This window comes from Chiloscyllium plagiosum, chromosome 7 (assembly GCF_004010195.1).
Source record: "Chiloscyllium plagiosum isolate BGI_BamShark_2017 chromosome 7, ASM401019v2, whole genome shotgun sequence".
NCBI lineage: Eukaryota > Metazoa > Chordata > Chondrichthyes > Orectolobiformes > Hemiscylliidae > Chiloscyllium > Chiloscyllium plagiosum.
The window spans coordinates 72,211,414-72,231,212 of NC_057716.1; the positions used below are offsets into that span (position 1 = coordinate 72,211,414).

The 19,799-nt window shown below is 37.1% G+C and overlaps 1 protein-coding gene across 1 annotated transcript; it reads right to left on the reverse strand.

Annotated features, from left to right (window-relative positions):
• Positions 1-478: 478 nt before the first annotated feature.
• LOC122551697 (R3H domain-containing protein 1-like) lies at positions 479-19,716 on the reverse strand. Its single transcript, XM_043694027.1, has 9 exons — positions 19,675-19,716; positions 17,392-17,433; positions 15,481-15,570; positions 10,884-11,007; positions 10,711-10,789; positions 7,736-7,795; positions 7,510-7,650; positions 2,022-2,130; positions 479-631 (listed from the first exon to the last, which is right to left on the reverse strand). Exons 1-9 carry the CDS (start codon positions 19,705-19,707, stop codon positions 494-496), a joined length of 816 nt encoding a protein of 271 aa, XP_043549962.1. The 5' UTR covers positions 19,708-19,716; the 3' UTR covers positions 479-493.
• Between the last annotated feature and the right edge of the window lie 83 nt (positions 19,717-19,799).

A 19,799-nucleotide genomic window follows, 5' to 3' on the forward strand; every position in this document is an offset into this window, starting at 1 on the left:
CAGAATTGTGACTGAGACTCTAAAGTACCCATCTCAAATTTAGCAAGCATGCAAAGTCCTGTCAAACACTTTTACAAGAGCACCTGAACATGATCACTAATCTGCTCTGCATCGGACTTCAGATTTGTGGCCATCTAATACTGTCAGCAACCAATCTTTGTTAAGCTGATAAAACAAAATTGACTGAATAAAATGTACCCATCACCATTCTGCTGGCTTCTCATTTATATACTTCCTGCTCAAAGAGCTTGAATTTTATCCAGGCCTTTCCTCTAGATAGGTGACAACTAATTATATTTACAAGGGTCTATGAAACAGCATTCCATAGCGTACAGCAAGTCTCCACAAAAATTTCCTAGTCATGACTACCATGCAACTTTCAGTTTACTAATGTATCGTTTACTCTGAAATCTCCACAACCAAATCAAGTTCAATGCCTTCCAGATTTTCAACTACTTATACGAAGCTTGTAACATCTATTTGCACATCCAATTTAAAACCAGATATTTACTCCTCTTTCCCACCCTATACTTACATCTTGAGAAAATATCCTATCTCTGACCCGCTGATATTCCTCTTCCCTCTCCTCTATTGATTTGCTTCTTCTATCATCCCGCAATCTGATACGTATCTGGAAATTTTGAACACATCGTCTTCTTAGGAGATTGAAATATTTCAAAGTAAAAAAAATTTAATTGAAGCTTTAACAATATCAAAAATATAGATATTTTTGAAAACAAATTCCAAAAAAAGCTTTTGGAATTTAATTTGTCCATATTAGTACTGCTACACCCCTTTCTAAGAAAGGTGCTTTCTCAAGTATAAATTTTCATTTTCCCGAGGCAATTTGTGCTTCTATCACAATTGCCTTGACTAATTCCAGATGTTCCCAATTTTGCCTTACATTTCCGGGAGGCAGTTTTAAGTGATTAATTTGAAACAAATAACCTGTTTAACATAGGAGTCTCTTAGACTTGATTACTATGAAATATTCCAGTACCACCTGTGAACAATCTCTTGGTTAGGAGAAATGCTTACAATGTTTGAATGATCATTCCTAGGCTGAACTGAAAGTAAACTATGGAACCAAGTTTTAAACTGATCAATCTGCTGGTTAGCATTCGCTCAAAAAAAAAACTCATGAAGTATACAAACTTGGGCAGTCTTTAATCATTCATTGTTGTGCTAAACAGTCATTTGATTACTTAAAAAAGGTATCCCCATTTAATAACTTGTCAATGATTACCATGTACAAAAACCTGACATCATGGTAAACCCAGCATTTGCTAATGCCCAAACAGCAACATCCTTGAAATACTTTTGCTGTTCTTCTCTTCAGAGTGTCAAATAATGCTTACTACAGTGATCATATAGGACTTGATGCACGTGGCATCTGTATATATACACACACACAAAGCATTGTGAACAAAAGATTACCTGAGAAAAAACAAAATAAATTCTTCACTAAATTCAATGATTTCATTGAATTTAAACAATGTACAGAAAAAAAAATAGTCCGCAAACTTTCAACAACTGAATTATATTATTAAAAGATGACTCCAGAGCATGGTGCACATGCCTGAACAAATACACGATCTGAACTAAGTTATTATCCAAAGCAATAGCATGAATTTAACTTAATCCTTCCAATTGATTTATTAAAATTTCAGCTCCATAAAACTTCCAGTCTAAAAAGAGTACAAAAAATTTTGAAATACTAATTATTGACATCATTTTATTAACAGAATATAAATAAAAAGTAATGTTACACTTGGTAATTTGATAAAAACACTCCAAGATGCCTGGTGTTTTGCAACTGTATGTGAACTAGTCTAGCAATGTCTCAATGCACATCTCAACGACAATAATGGTTTCAAATACTTAACAATTTCCATGATATTAAACTAGAATATATCTGCTTCTTCAGAAAGAAATACAATATGTAAAACAAAATAGCAATACAACAAATCTTCTTAAACAGAGAGATGAAATCCAAGACTGCACTCAAATTAAGCACTTACTTGGTTATCATCTTTGTCAATGCTTGAGTTATCTCGTTTTAAGATATATCGCTTCTGAAAATCATCACTTGCATCATCTTTTATATGTTCACAAAACTTCTGGTCAGGTCTACGAGGAAACAAAATTGAACCATGACTAGAATAATGCAAATTACATATTTCTAAGTCATCAATGGCAGGCAGTATGAAATCCAAACATTCTACTGTTCTCCTGGTCTTGAGACTGAAAACAGACATTCTGCACAAAATTTCAAAAATCTCAAAGTACACCACAATGATTTTTCAATTTCTTGATTCAAATCAACTTGGTCAGTCTCCGGAGAGAAAAAAAGTCAGAAGTGTTCTCTTTTCACATCTGCTTCTTTTGCAAATTACTTCAAATCTGTGCTTATTTTTACAAGTGGGAGTAGTTTATTTCTATCCACACTGCCCCATACCCTTCAAGATTTTCAAAACTTCTATCAAGACTCCTAGACTTCTCTTCCAAGAAAAACAGTTACATCTCCAATCTACCTTCATTCTTGTGTTGCCATTCTCAGAAACCACTTGAGCACAGGTGAAACAAGCACCTTAAACAAGTTCATTATGACGTCCTTGCTCAGGTCTTACGCTAAAGCTGAAGATACTATATTCATTAACTGCTCTCTCCACTTGTTCTATCACCTTCAATGTCTCAAAGTTGTTTTCTGTGTACCAATTTGCTGTGATATATATTCAGTTTAAATAGGAATGAATGCGAGAGTTTAAGCACACTTGCAGAATTTGATGCAAATTTGGGATTCCTTCCTTCAAACAGGGAAGGCATCACAAATTATTTTCGATTTGCATTTTGCAATTATGGACAAATTTTTGTGGCTATAGAATGGAATAAATGAAACCTTAATTGTACAAGTATTAATTAGACATTTGGCACAAGGTGTACTCATTTTTGTACATCTGTAACACCACAAATAAGAAAACAAGAACCAGTTTCATAAAGATAAATGAAGAAAAATTACGTATTGCCACCAAGAGAGGAGTAGACAGCATGTTTAATGTTAAACTCTGCACAACTTGCTTAAACCATGCGTAGAATATTTTCAATATTGCTAATAATTACTCTGCGTTACATTGTTAATGTCATCATGCAATGTCATGTCAAATCCTTCATCATCGTTCCTGCCATTTCCTATGCAGGTCCAAGTCAGGTTTGTTGCTGTCACAACACAAACATACCAAGTTATTAATATCCTCTATGATAATAGAACATTATCCCTCCTTGAAGTCACTCCAGTCTGACATGGTTGAGTACATCACATCTCCCCAATATTTATCCTGTTGCCTAAACCAAAGAGATTAGATTTGCTTAATTTCAAGCTAACATATTTAATTACTTGTAGCAACTTTACATTCTCAACCTGATCCCTTTGGAATCCCAGAGCAATCTATCCTGCATCCTTCGTATTCTTTATCCAAAGGCTGCTAACTTGATGATACCACCACATGGGACAACATGCCACAAATTTTTCCTGTTGCCATAAGTCCGGTCTCGCCTACACCCTTGGTTTTCAGAATTGCCTGACATGAGGTCTTGCAATAAACTGCAAATCACTCGAACAAAACTTTGGGAATATCAAAGCTATAGCTTTAAATTTCCATCCCAACTGAAAACTGCACTTAGGAAATCAATTCAAATTGGTTACTGCCCTCTACCTTACACTTAAGCAGTTTGCAACTTTGGTGCAATAGCTCAGCTGAACATATAGAATCCCTATAGTGTGGAAGCTCGAGCTCACATCAACCTTCTGAACAGCATTCCTCCCAGACTCATCCCCTCCCTATCCTATCCCTGCATTTACCATGACTAATGCACCTGCCTAGCACATCTGTGAACACTATGGGCAATTTAGAATAGCTAATCATCACCTGCACGTCTTTGTTTGTGACGCCAACAGTATGGGTTCAATTCCCATCACCGATTTGAGGTCACCATGAAGGGTTCTCCTTCTTAATCTCTTCCCTCACCTGAAGTTTGGTGACTCTCAGGTTAAATCACCACCAGTCGCTTCTCTCTCTAATGAGACAGCAGCACTTATGGTATGGTAAGACAATGGCAACACAACAACAGGTCTATGGGAGGAAACCGGAGCACTGAGGACACCCATGCAGACACTGGGAGAACATGCAAACTCCACACACAGTGGCTCAAGGGTGGAATTGAACCCAGGCCCTGACACCATGAGACAGCAGTGCTAACCAATGAGCCACCATGTTGCCCTATTTAACTTCAACTCCATAAACATTTCCAATCCCAAAATCACAGCCATATTTCTCATTCTCTTTTCTGTTCATTCACAGAATGTGGGTGTTGCTGGCTCAGCCAGCATGTTATCATCCATCATGAAGAACTGCATGGTGGTTCAGTGGTTCGCACTGCTACCTCTCAGCGCCAGGGTCCCAGGTTCAATTCCAGCATTGTGCGACTGTCTGTGTAGAGTTTGCACATTCTTCCGGTGTCTGTGTGGGTTTCCTCCAGGTACTCTGGTTTCGTCCCACATTCCAAAGATGTGCAGGTCAGATGAATTGGCGATGCTAAATTATCCATAGTTGCTAGGTGCAATAGTCAGAGGAGGTGGGTTACTCTTCAGAGAGTCGGTGTGGACTTGTTGGGCTGAAGGGTCTGTTTCCACACTGTAGGGAATCTAATCTAACTGCAGGTCTGAAGTCATGTCGGTCAGACAGCAGATTCATTTCCCTGAAGGGTATTAGTGAAACAGTTGGGCTTTTCTAACAATGATAAGTCATCATTTGACTCTTAATTCAAATTCCATCACCTGCCATCGCGAGATTTGAACTCTGGCCTCTGAATCAATCATCGTGCAATAACTACATTCAACCATCGTTATCCCTTATCCAATATTCTTGTTCTGCTGATCTACAAAAGATCCTACGTCCTTATTACTCAAATTTACAATAAAATCTTACATTTGACAGGCCCACCAGCCCTACAACTCAGCCCTCAGGTGCAATCTACTGCGGAGACTGATTTCATGCATCTTACCTCTCCCTTTGTGCCATTTCGGGCAAGAATCATGCCGGCCATATGAAAATATGAATTCAGTGCAGGAGTAGGCCATTCAGCTCCACTAACCTGCACTGCTGTTCAACAAGATCATGATTGTTCTGATTGTGGCATCAACTCTGCATTCCTATCTACCCCAAAAACCAGAGATTCTTGGCTAACAAGACAGGCAACCTACAGCTTCCCTGAAAATATTCAATGACCACATCGTCACTGCTCTCGAGGGAAGAAAGTTTCAAAGACTCAAAAGAATTCTCATTTTTGGCTTAAAATTCTCATTCCTGACTTAAACCTTGTGCCCTACTTACATTCTCTCCAATAAAGGGAAACATCCTATTCTGTAACCACACTGTCAAGTGCTCTCATAACCTTATATCTCAAGAAAATCGCCTCGTTCCTCTAAATTCCAATTGAAGAAAGATATAACTTGTCCAATCTTTCCTGAAAAAGGTAATCCACCATATTCCAGTCATCAGCTGGGACAGTATAGTGGCTTAGTGGTTAGCACTACTGCCTCAGCGCCAGGGACCTGTATTCGATTCCAGGCTAGGGCAACTGTGTGTGGAGTTTGCACATTCTCACCCTCTCTGCGTGGGTTTTTTCTGGTTTCCTCCCACAATCCAAAGATGTGCAGGTCAGGTGAAATTGCCCATAGGTGTTAGGTGCATTAGTCAGAGTTAAATATAGGTTAGGGGAATGGGTCTGGGTGGGTTGCTCTTTGGAGGGCCAGTGTGGACCTGTTGGGCCAAATGGCCTGTTTCCATCCTGTAGGGATTCTAATCTAAGCTTTTCTGAACTGCGTCCTTAGAACATTACCAAAGAAATAGAGCAGGAGTTGGCCATCTGGCCCATCAAGCTTGGTCTGCCATTCAACAAGACCATGGCTGAGATTTTTGTGGACTTTGTTCCACTTGCCTGCCTGTTTACCATACCACCTAATTGCTTTACTGTTCAAAAATCTATCTTTGCCTTAAAAAGCATTCAACAAGGTAGCTTCAACTATTTCACTGCGCAGGAAATTCCACAGATTCATAGCCCTTTGAGTGAAGAAGTTCCAACTCCAGTCAATCCTAACTCTGCTCCCCCTTATTTTGAGGCTATATCCCCTAAATCTAGTTTTACTGGCCAATTAAAGTAGCCTCCTGTTTCTATGTTATCCATTCCCTTCATATGTTACTGTAAGATTCCTCCTCATTCTTCTAAATTTGAGTCATTATAGTGCCACTCTATTCAATGTCTCATTAGGCAACCTTCTCAATTCCAAAATTAATCTTGTAAACCTCCTATGTACCGCCTCCAGTGTCAATACATCCTCCACTAAAATGGTACACCGTATTCCACATTTGGTCTCACCAATACCTTGTCAACTGCAGTAGAGCATCCCAACTTGTGTATTCCATTCACTTTCCAATAAACATGATATTTCATTCTAAGTCACTTGCTGTGATTCATGTACTGACGACCCCAAATCCCACCCCACCAGCTGTTGAGCAATCTCTACTTAAATAAAATGTGATTTCTCTATTCTACCTACTAAAGTGGGCATTGACATTTTTTACATTACATTCTAGATTTTGAGTTTTTGCCTGTTCATTTAATCTTTAATCCCTTTATAGATTACGGTCTTCTTCACAACTTAATTTCCTACCTATCATTGTATCATCAGCATATTTAGTAATAGTTTCAGTTCCTTCATCCAAATTATTTCTGCAGATTGTCAATAAGTGAGGCTCAGCACCAATCCCTGTTGCACATCATTGTCACATCCTGCCACCACAACCCATTTATGCTCATCCTCTGCTTCCTATTTGCCAAGCAATTCTCTATGTACGCTAATTTATCACCTACACTATGGATTCTTATTTTTCAAAGGAGTCATGGATGTGATACTTCGTTAAGTGCCTTCTGGATATCTGAAAATTTTACATCCATCAATTTATCTATGCTGCCTGTTACTTCCTCAAAAGAATTCCAATGAATTAATCAGGTATGATTTTCATTTCACAAAATCATGTTGACTCTGCTTGATTGAATTAACAATAACTTGCTTAATCATAGATTCTGGCACTTTCTCCCTTACAAATGTTAGGCTAACTGGCCTATAGCATCCTGCTTTCTCTCTCCCTCCTTTCTTGAATTGCAGAGGACTTCTGCAGAATTTAGGGAGTTTTGGAAAACTAAATACAAGGCAATCATCTCAGCGGCCATTTCTTTTAAAAGCCTAAGATGAAGCCCTTCAGCCCCAGGAATCTGTCAGATTTCAGTTCTTTTCAATTTTCTCAGTTTCCTTTTCTGGTGATGATTTGTTAAAGTTCCTCACTCTTAACACCAGCGTCCAATTCAAATGCTCAAGTGAATATTTATTCAAACAAATCAAATTATTAACTCAATTATAAATAAAAACATTTCAGTAGTTAAATCACTTACATTCTTGTGTTGCTAGTTTTGTTTATGATCACAGCTTTTCCTGTTTGGTCAACGTTGTGATCCAAGCCAAAGTATGCAGCCACTCTGTGCAACAACATCCTATGATAGGAGGTCATTGGAGGAAACTTCCTATATTGAATACTAAAGAGGAAGAAAGAGACACCACTGGTGACAATACACAAGCTGTGAAAACATATTCAGCTAAGACATCAGTATCAGTTCTTACTTGTTATTACTGATAAAATCCAGAATTTCTTGTTCTAACTTCAGCAACATCATTCTATCCCTGGAGAACAAAAAAAAAGTCCATCAGCAGTGCTCATTTGCTAAATATGTGACATGGTTCAAATGGTTGAAACTTAAAAACAACTAGGAGCTATATACTTATCAAATAAATTCCCTACAAGCACAACATATTTTTTCCATCAATGATGAATCTACTGCCAAAAATTGATTGCTATTTCCAGTATGCATGTACAGGTTGCTTAAACACAAAACAACCTATGCATTACTCTACTTATGTAACAGTTAACAGATATGCATTCAATTTATAAATAAAAGGCTACAAAGTCAAAAATTAAACCAGATAGGGCCTTCCATTTATCACTGGGCTCATAGAAGAACACACTATGAAGCCAAAGAAAACCGTATGGAGTTGGATCTACTGACATTTCTAGCAACAGAAGCTCAGAAAGACGTTAATCCTCTGATGCAGACTCAGAATCTGATTCACAAGAAACCCATGGGATTCTTCCTATTTGGCGACAGCTAATCCAGTAAAAGAATGTCTTGATGGGTACAACAGATTTGCCTGTATAAAAAGTGAATTGGTGTTGTTGATGTGGTTAAGTATCCACAAAACCTCTGCTCCTAACTATACCCAAACCTATACAACTGAAACAAATTGCATGTGTCTCAACAGTCATACAGATTATGCCTATGTAGATTTTTCAGTAGCCTGAAACCTCTGAAACAAACAAAACTTGTGCAGCAACTTTCATGACTGATTTCTCAAACCACCTTGCAGACAATGAATCATTTTAGAAGTGGAGTCATGCTATGTTGTGGACAATGCCCACAGCACAGATTAAGGGCGGACAAACATCATCGACATGAATAATGAGTTACTACTAAGTAAAAACCAAAAAAACAAAATTCAGAAACAAACATAGAAATTACTGAAAAGCTCAGCAAGTCGGGCAGCACCTGTGGAGAGAAATCAGAGCTAATGTTTCCAGTCAAATGTCCCTTCCTCAGAACTCTTGATTCAAAACATGAACTCTGACTTCTCTCTGTGGGTACTGCCAGACCTGCCGAGCTTTTCCAGCAATTTCTGTTTCTGTTGAGTTAATACTATTGGTTTGATGGGTAAAAACAATGACTGCAGATGCTGGAAACCAGATTCTGGATTAGTGGTGCTGGAAGAGCACAGTAGTTCAGGCAGCATCCGAGGAGCAGAAAAATCGATTTTGCTGCTTCTCGAATGCTGCCTGAACTGCTGTGCTCTTCCAGCACCACTAATCCAGACTATTGGTTTGATGGTGTTGCTCTATTCAGTTGTGAATTCTACACTGTGCTAACCTGACACTATTCATAGGACAAACATCTGCAATATCACTGTAGGAAAGTACACATGCATACAAAAGGCAAAACAGGAATATGCATAACTGAAACAGTCTTTGCAGAAATAGTTAAAAGGGTCTCTGGGATTCATTGTCATAATTCAGGTGATACAGGAAATCCGATTTTACACCTTTTATTAAAGGAAAGGAAACATTGGTAGAAGAATAACTAACTATCATGCTCATTATCTATGTAATGCTGTACCATGTAGTTCTATCAAAATAGAGGTTTTCTTTCACTATTTTGTGCTCAAAGTACAATGGCTGTCCTAAGGCACAATCACCAAGATTTACCACCTTTCCAGAGTGATTTTGGATGTGCTAGACTCCAAACAACATCACATCTGAAGGACCAAAAGCCTCTGGAGTAGAACAGAGTTACACACTCTCCTCTAGAGTGCCTTACTCTTGCTCAACCTTCTACTGAGCTGTGACACTTTTAGTAGAAATGCATCCTTACATAAAGGCTTTATCTCTTCTAAGATTAATCTTTTCGGGGAAGGTTTCTTTGGAGAATGTGACTGCCATCAGCCAATGCACCAATGATGGCAGTAGAACGTGAGTATGTTATGGTTAACTTGCAGTTTAATCCATTTTCATATCATTTTATCTCTGAATTTCAGTTACAATTGTAGTTAGCACGAGCCAGGACTGAACTCAGGAGAAATAGCTGTCATTTAAATATTACAGTTGTTCAACAAGTTGAACAGCAGCAAAACAGAAAATCCAACTGTGAATGCCAGCTACCAGCAAAATTATAATTTTGTGGGTAAAAGCTTGGCTACATTTAACCAAGATTAAGTTATTAGTTAAGCATTTCTATCAAAGGTTAATATGAAAGAGTTTTACTACCTGCGTGATCATGGCATTTATCATAATTACAGCACAAGGCTGTTTAATGCCCGAGTATGTTAATGCTTCAATTGTTCATAATTTAGTTCCAGTCTTGCACATTCCCCCATGTAGCATTAAAACTATTTGCTATGCATACTTGCAATATTGCTGATGATTTGATTGGAGATCAGCCTTAAAAGACCTCGCACAGGAAGAGTGCACGGTTATTTATTTAGAAAATCTATAAGTTTGTATCTAGTTTACAGTTAAAACAAGTAGAACCTGACACAGTACAGTTTTCTGTCCTGGCATAATCATGTACTAGACTTTCATAATACAATTATTGAAGAGCTTCTGCCAGCTTTAGTTCTTTATTGAAAGACTATTTTTACTATCTCCATTTGGTAGTAATTTTCTTGGTTTGCACCTTCGGAAATGTAGTTTTTTTGTGTTTAATCAATTATGTAGCTGTAACATACATTGTTTTACAACTACTGGTAGTGGTTCAGAATCCTTCAAATCATTAAGGCAACCATGGTTACAATTCAGAGCTGCTGAAAGGAAGGTTAGCATACATTTATTTGACCAGTAAACTATTACTTGGTAAATAACTATGGCTTTGATCTTTCATCTCCAGCACAAATAAGTTTTCCTAATTTGTATAAACTATGCATCATGGGCACTATGTAACTCAACGTATTGCATCTTTTGAATATAAAATCAGAAATGTCAGTTTTATATATACCTGGGATTATTTTTCAAAGTATTTACTAAAAATTCATGAAGATCTATTCCAGTGGAATCTGTGTATTCTTGGCTGGAATCTGGTTGGGAGAGAGAGAATGAGAAGTTTCATTCACTTGTAAGTAAATCATTAGTTACCAAACTCTTGAAATATCTTCATGAAGAAATGCAAACCTCTCGATAACATTTTTTTATTTATTTTATCTGGTTTCTCTGTGCATTCTTCCTTTTCAGCTTCATCTTTTATGGTCTGATCTTCTTTATCAAATGCTTGTGTTAACTGGAGGTGAATTTTGTCCTGTGTAAACACAAAGCAAAATTCTAAGAGAAATATTCCACGTGACAAACAGATTTAATCTATTTATAGTTGTGTGCAACATGTCACATATTATTTCTTTCAATATACTTGGCCAAATTTTTGAAATTAATTTCTAAAAATTGTTAAACACCTTGGATAGTGTGTCATTGATCCACTCAGGAGACACAAGTTTCATATCATTGAGTTAAATGGAACAGTGCCAGTACAATATTTAATAAGTTAGGTGACATAACTATGAGACACTCTCCTCTGACAAATAAATAAAATTGTAACTATATGAAGAACAGGCAATCATTGGTAAAAAGCAAAGATCTGAGGAAAGATGAAATTATGAAGCTCCAAGTCTTATAAATCTGCTGGTTTTCCTTTTAAAGAGATCCTACAAAAACCTGCCAGGCATCAGAAAGTGACCTTGCTCACATACACAGAAAAAAACTATTTCACCATGCACTGAAACTCATTTTGAGGAGATAGACTTTTATACATATTTACCAAACATAGCTGTACCAGGAAGGTCTGGTAACTTGATGCTGGCTGAAAACAAACCCATTGTTTAGGCTAGAGTTTAATCTCTAAAACTGAAGGAAGTCTTATGTCATTATTCAAAAGATGCAACTTATTAGCAAGTTTCTACCTGCATTTTTCGCTTCTGATTCATACATTTCCTGTATTCTCAATAGACAGCGAGAGCAAGAGAAAGCAAGCAAAAGAGCAATAGATAATCAATAAAAGGTGTAGGTCTTACTTCTGAGACAGAGAGAAGATATGAATGATCAAATCAAGGGATGACATCAGGAAGAAATGAAGATTCATACCAAAATATGATGAAAGGAAAGATGAGATTGTTAAATATTAATTAAACACAAAAGGTGCTGGTCAAGTGAACTTATAATTATACACTGACTATTCAAACACTACTGGCAAAACCCCCATGATCATTCATAAAAGTGGAAATTCTCCATACATACGTGGACAATGAATATTACTTATAATAAAGATCTCTTGTTTTGAACAAGGCAATCAACATCAGAGACAGTGTTGGGTATTGGGACTAGCCCTCACCATTTACCCGTTTGTCTCATTTCTCCTGACCGGTTGTTTATTATTTCTGTATACTTCCAGTGCTTTGCAGACTTAAAATGGCTCTTGCCCAACAGGCTCATCATGTTACAGGTTCTTATGACTTTAGGTAAAAGCTTTTAAGGTTTACATGCAAGGCATTCTGAAATGTATAATGATCTCACACGCACACGCTGCATCCTCATTTGTCCTTAAACTTGCATATAGCCTTGACCATGCCCCAGTCTTTGCCTGCATAATCAGAACACCATGACAAAAATTTGATGAAGTAAGCCAGTGTTGGCTCTGGTCCAATGATCCTTTGGCATGTCATCTGTCAAGCCAAGTCCATCTATTCACATGCTTGTCAAGCTCCCCGAACATTGCTTTTATCTCTGCTCTATAATAGTCAATATTTATGCAAAACTGCAAGTTTACTTTTTTAAACTGCTGTCACTGCAAGGGCTAGATAACAGAAGTGGTCTTCATGATAATGACTAAAGTTGAAAGGTTTAGCCACCATGGTGAGAAGGCCTCAAAAAGGACTGAAAGCATCAAATATTTGAAAACAAAATCACCAAACATCAGTGTGAGGACATTAGGGGTCAATCTACAGTACTGGACTGCAGCGGTTCAAGACCACCACCTTAAGGACAACTAGCGACAGGCAATCAATAATGGCCAACGAGCGTTGTCTATGTCCCACGAGTCAGTTAAAAAGAAAATCATTAATCATTTCATTCAAAAGCAGAAGGCAGCCAACGAATAGACAAGAAAATAATTCCTTAAATTACAATACAGGAACAGGAGCGAAGGACAGAGCCAAAAATAATTATTTCATGTGTACAGCCTGCTGGGAAATACAGACACTGGAGCTACAGTGCTATCTACTGCTGGGATATTGAAGTTCTAAGTTAGCAAATAATCATTCTAGGAGAAAGTGAGGACTGCAGATGCTGGAGATCAGAGCTGAAAATGTGTTGCTGGAAAAGCGCAGCAGGTCAGGCAGCATCCCTGGAAAAGCGCAGGTCAGGCAGCATCCAAGGAACAGGAGAATCAACATTTTGGGCATAAGCCCTTCTTCCTGAAGAAGGGCTTATGCCCGAAACGTCGATTCTCCTGTTCCTTGGATGCTGCCTGACCTGCTGCGCTTTTCCAGCAACACATTTTCAGGAATAATCATTCTAACATTACATGTTTAACTGCTACCTCTGAAGTTACATTCCAGGTATTATCAAAATGACATAATCAGGCGAAAAGCACAGAAGTATGACACAAGCTATGTATACAACTACACAAAACGTAATATCTGAATTAAGATTACATATTTGAGCAACTGTTATTCAACATTTTTATGTTCTCTACCACACCAATTGTCATAAACCACCTACAATCCTGATTTCAAAGCATATCAAGGAAGTTAGATTAAATTACACGCAGTCTTAACATACGAAAACAAGATGGAAAGAACAAACATTATTATCAGCCAAAATCACAACAAAGAACAATGTCTCAATTATTATAGTTTCAGTCTGCATAGATCACATTACTAACTCAGCTAGTTTTTAAAAATTCATTCATGGGATGGGAGCATTGCTGGCTCAGCCAGCATTTGTTGCCAATCCCTCAATGCCCAGGGAACAGTTATGGGTTAACCGCATTGTTGTCAGCCTGGAGTCACATGTAGGCCTGACCAGGTAAGGATGGCAGTTTTCTCCCTAAAGGCCACGAGTGATGGGTTTTTTTGATAATCAAATCATCATTATGGGACTGTTAATTCTAGACTTTTTTCTTTGAATTCAAATGTTAGTATTTGCCATGGCAGGATTTGAACCCTGATCCCCAAAACATTAGGAGTGTCTCTGGATTAAACAGTCCAGCAATAATACCACTAGGGTATCAACCCCCAACTCACCAGCTCCCCCCATTACATCCCATTTACCAGTCTGGACTGTCTCACTTTCACTTAGCAAACCAAATCCCACTTCTTTTAAAACTCAAAATCATACAACATTGATGAAACAGCAATCTTTACCATTACTGTTCTATTCTACAAATCACACACACGTACCAAGTCCAAAATGAACAAAGCCGTTAGAGTGCAAACATTTACACATAGCAACTAATTAAGATCAAAGAAATAATAATTAATTACAACAGTTTAAAGCTTTAAAGTTATGGCATAAAACAGGCACATATTTCAAACTTGATAAACTATCACCATAATAAATAAGTCAAGCTGCACTGACTTATTCCATTCCCAATCTAAAACTTGGCCTCCTACACATTGGCCTCCTTTCAATTAAACTCTACAGAAGTTTGAGGAACAACATCCCATCTTTATACCCTTCTGTAATTAACAGCAACTTCACATCACAACTGCTGCTTTAAATTTTTTGGACAAAAGGTCCTTTTCATAGTGAAACTTTGAAAGACGAGGTTAAATCTCACCAGCTTTGAATAAGTCAGTTTTATGTTCCGTAGAACAACATCATAACTTTTTGTGCACCTATTAAACTGTGTTTCCTCCTTTAAAGAAAGCAAGCAAACCTGGAATACACGATCCCTATTCCTGCTCTGAAGTTTCATATTCGTGAAGACAACCATTCACAACTTCGAAATTCGAGCTACATATACAAAAATTTGATGTAGTACATCCACATTCACAGATTCATTCCCAACAAATTTCTAATCAATGTAATAAATAAAAGGAAAAACAAAGATGTAATGATGAAATTTAAATCCAAATGATTTTGTCTTCTGGTCTAAGTAATGACCTTTCCAGTATTAAACATCCATAAAAAGTTAATATTTTCAGGTTATTTTGAGTACAAAGGCAAACCATGACGGCAGAATTAAAATTTATTTTAGGGTTCTCAATAGCACACCAAAAAATTCAACTTGGTAGAAATTATCTAATCGAATAGATCTAATCGAAAATGGACTTTTGTGAATACTAAAATCCAAAAACTGGAAGCCACCTTCTTTGTCATGCAGTATGATCTTCAAGAGCGCAAAAACTGATGTAAACGCAAACTAAATAGCGAAAATTACTACAAGACTAAATTACAACTATTTATGAATTCTAGAAAATGCAGTAAAGAGAAATAGGATTACATTTGGTAGAATTCTTATTACTGACATTTCTTCTCAGCCTTTCAACCTTAGATTTATACAAGTGTTCTTTTCCTCACATTATCAACAAATCAGTTCCTATCCATCTAAATTTGAGTTGATGTATTGCTGCAAGGTAATTGATGCTCATTAAATGCAGGTTGAGAATTTAACAAGACAGTTATTTCTCTCCAAAATGAAAGCATTTATTTCAAGCAGCAAAATACAACACCAATCAGGCAAGGGTTTTTGCTTAATCCATTTACTGTTGCATTTTACCTGATTATCCTGTGGAACATCAGCTGTGGGCGGAGGAGAAGACTCTTCACACACAGCCAGGCTCCTTACTAGCTTTAACTTTGCATTTGACTAAAGGAAAACATTCATTGTTAGGGCAAATTCAGTGGTGTAGAAATATATTTATCTATATTTATTCAATCAAACATTAGCTCTTGGCAACTGTATACCCTGCAACAGCTTAAAATAAGTTTTGAAAAAACACACTTGCACTTCCAAGTATCTAATCAGTTTTTTTCATTTGTTTGCTTGTATATTCAACTCATTCTTCCTTCTTGTGTGGTCTGCCTAAATAATAAGACCAATAAAACCAACAGGTTAGCTACCTCATATTCACAGTTGTGTCTTGCAAACAATTTGTTCATCTTCCGATTATGGTCTGGCCCAAGCAGTTTCTCTTGACAGATTTGTCAGTAATGGTTTGCCATTCTCATCCACACTCAGGGACAGAATGAGGAGGCAGTTACTAAGTCTACCTCAGCTGGAATGGGAATTGAACCCGCACTGTTGGTATTCATCTAAACACTCACGAACTATTTGACCAACTGAACTAACTGACTCCCCATTCAAATCTAAGCTCTCCAATTGAGTTAGATGACAATAATTTGTACTGCCATACTATGTTGTTACAGGGTACAGTTTTCCATGTATTTCCCAATGGCTATTTTGCTTAAATCGTCAATTCTAATAAGTATGTATAAAATTTGAAACCCCAAAACACATATCAATTTCTTTCAAACTGTGCCTGCCATTTATACAGGGGGCTATATTTCCAGTGATATAGTTTTATCATGAAGCAGCATTTATCAGTCTATAATTCAAACTGAACAAGACAAATGTTGCCAAAATCATTAGAACAGGAATATTGAAGTTAGTTCTGTTGTGGAATTAAGGAATGTCAGATGTGAGTTTCAAACGATGTTATACATACCAACATGCAGGGTAAGTATGTTTCTCAATATATTGGTGCTCTCATCAAATAGAATTAAAAATGAAAATGTTTAAAAGTTCAACTTAAATTTTGTGCCATCTCCCATAACATAAGATTCTATGTTTAAATGATTAAATAGAGCATCAGAGTTCAAATTTGACCTACTTTAGCATTACATAAATTCAAGGTGTCATCACGCATCTCACAAAAAGACAGGCACATAAATTTTGTGCAATTCCGAAGCACACCCAAGAGAAATGGATACACTATATTTTTCCAGAAGTTGCTGACTCGTTTCAACGTGACTACTAATTTCAGAATGCAAATTTTGTCAATTATTGCTATGTATTCGAAACTAATGAAAACATTCTCTCAAAAAAAAAACTGATTTGATTTTTGGTCAATACCTTAAGGCAACATTTTTTTCATGCCAGCCAGCCCTTTTAAAAAAAAGCACTTTAGGGGTGTAACTTTTTCCAAATTTGCATAAAATTGGTAACTATAAATACCCAGAGCAAACAACAAATTTATTCTTTTTGACAACAAATTCCCAAAAGGCAAAAAAAAGTTTGCTTTGAGCTCCAAGCGCAAACTAGGCACACCACCATGCAAAATTGCTTCTGGTCCAAAAATGCTTTCACAAGAGCAGAATGAAAAACTACACGCAGTTAAGCAATCAAAGATACAGATACATCTAAAAGCACCCTAACTCATTTTCAACTGAGCATAGAGAACTTTACTAAGTGAAGCACTAAGCCAGTACAAAAAGCACTGCAAAATATTTAGACAGCAAAACCTAAATTGAGCAAGTGTACATGCATGAGAATACAAACTTTTGAGGATACAATGTTGCAATAAATGAAACATGGCTCAAATAAAATACATTTCTGCAAACAATAGTCATAATAGTCATCGAGCATAAATGATTTTCTCTAGCATGCTATGACACACTTCTACTATACCTTTGACCTTTTCCCCGCCTGTCCAAGACTTTGTATTTGTCTCTGCACATTGGACAAGAGATCATTGCAGTAAAATAGTTGAATTCATATGACAACAAATTTCTAAAAGGATCAAACTTGTAATATCCACCTGAACCAAATGGCATTTAATTCAGAATCAAGATACACAAATGCAAATCAAGTGACATGATTCAACAATCAAAAATCTACATCTCAACCTGATAGGCTATGCTACAGAAGTAAGTCAGTCAAATTTCCTTACTTCTCTTCCAGTACAACAATGCAGTATTCAATTTCAGTAAATGTTAAGCAGAAAAAAAGACTAATTAGGCGAAAGTAGTACACATCTGACCTGTTCTGGTAAGTAAAGGTCTACCACCCAGTTGAAAAAAAACACAATTTAGAGCCATCAACGTAAAATTTGTTCACAACACAGCAAGTTCTCTCTTTATCTACAAGTGATCACAAATTTTAAGTTGCTATGAAGTGGCATAACAAAAACATTGGGGAGTTCAATATAGTTATTTTCAGAATGTGGCATGAATGTAAAATTTACAGTATACTTAAGTTCTGTAATTCTCTAATCATAACTACATTTTTGCATATTAATGGTTAGTTTTGCTGACTGACTTCAAGTCAAGCAATTTAACAAGATGTGGTAGCTGAATTTTGGTCTTCTTAGTATACTAAAACAAACTTTCAATACCTAAAAAGGTTAATTTTCTCATTGCTTATAAATGTCATTTGAATTGCATTACTCATGAATTATCTACATTTGTAATCTTACATCAAACAAGTTTGATACATTTTAACCTGTGACTGTAATCAAGACTTTTGACATTGAAATTTAACCAGCATTTTCAGTATTCAGAAAATAACTATGCTCTCTTCAATTAATTCAATAAAATTCTCCATTAGTTCAAACAATTCAATTCCTTCAACCATCCTACCCAGAGTGATATAAAATTCTCTAATTCTGACCTTTGGAGCATCCCCAATTTTCCATTACTTGTAGCATGGACCCAAATTCTGGTATTCCATCCGTAAAACTCTGTCTCTACACACTCCTTTCCACTTTTACGACACTGCTTAAAAAGCTCTGCTCCAGAATCTTCTCTATCATGCAGTGCCGTCTGATATGTTGAAATGCCTCTGTTACCAGTGTCTTTGGACATTTTATGTTAAAAGGTGCTACACAAATACAAGCGGTTCTTGTTTTTCAACGATCCTTTTGCCTTCACTACTCCAATGACTCCATTAATCATTCATTGATTTCAGTCCTAAAAGGGTAATTCATCTTTAGAATGCTGTTCCCCAGACACAAAGGGAGGCTAGGTCATCAAGTATATGTCGGTGTGGACTTGTTGGGCCGGTTTCCATACTGTAGAGATTTAACCTAAATCTAAATCTAATGAAGACTGAGTCAAGACAGATTTTTAAATAACATGGAGTTAAAGGTTACTGGAATGGCAGGAAAGTAGAATTAGGACCATAATCAAAAAAGCCTTGATATTATCAAATGACAGAGCAAGTTCAAATGCAATAAAGGGTATATCCCTGCTCTATCTTTTTCTCATCCATGATTAAACAGGCTTTTTGAAGACAAATCTGTACTGGTGCATGTTTTGGATTGAGAAACTGGTTTTCAGGAACTGGTGATAATTTCGAAGAGACAGTGTGGACTGCAGATGCTGGAAGTTACAGTCAACAGATGTGAAGCTGGAAGAACACAACAAGTCAGACAGAATCTGAGGTGCATGAAAGTCTGAAACCCTTTGTCAGGACTGAAGAGGAGGGGGGAGCCCAGAAATATATAGAAGGGGAGGAGAGGGAAGGGTAGGTGGGATGGCAATAGGTGGACGCAGGTACATAGTTATTGCAATTGGTCAGTGGGAAGGATGAAGTGGATAGGTGAGTAGGAAGATGTTCGGGTTAGAACAGGTCAGGGAGGAGAGGAGGAATGGGGCTAGATATGAGATGAGACTGGGGAAGAAGGGACTTTAAAGTTGGTGAAGTTGATGTTGAGGCCATTGGGCTGTAAGCTTCAAAGGTGAAATAGAAGATGTTCCTCCAGTTTCTGTTTGGCCTCATTCTAACACTGGAAGAGGCCTCCAGGAGAGTGGGAGAGGGAATTGAAGTGGATAGAAACTGGAAGGTCAGGTTGGTTAATGCATGCACAGCAAAATGCTCCGCGAACCGGTCACTGAGTCTGTAATTGGTCTCCCGAATGTAGAGATGACCACATCGGGAGCTACAGATGAAGTTGAATGATGTGCAGCTAACCATAATGCTCTGCATCTGGAGTTGCATGTCCATCAGACCAGACAAGGATGGCAAATTTTCTTGCTATAAAAGTAAATAGTGAACCAAATGAGATTTTATGACAGTTGAAAATAGGTGACTATTAT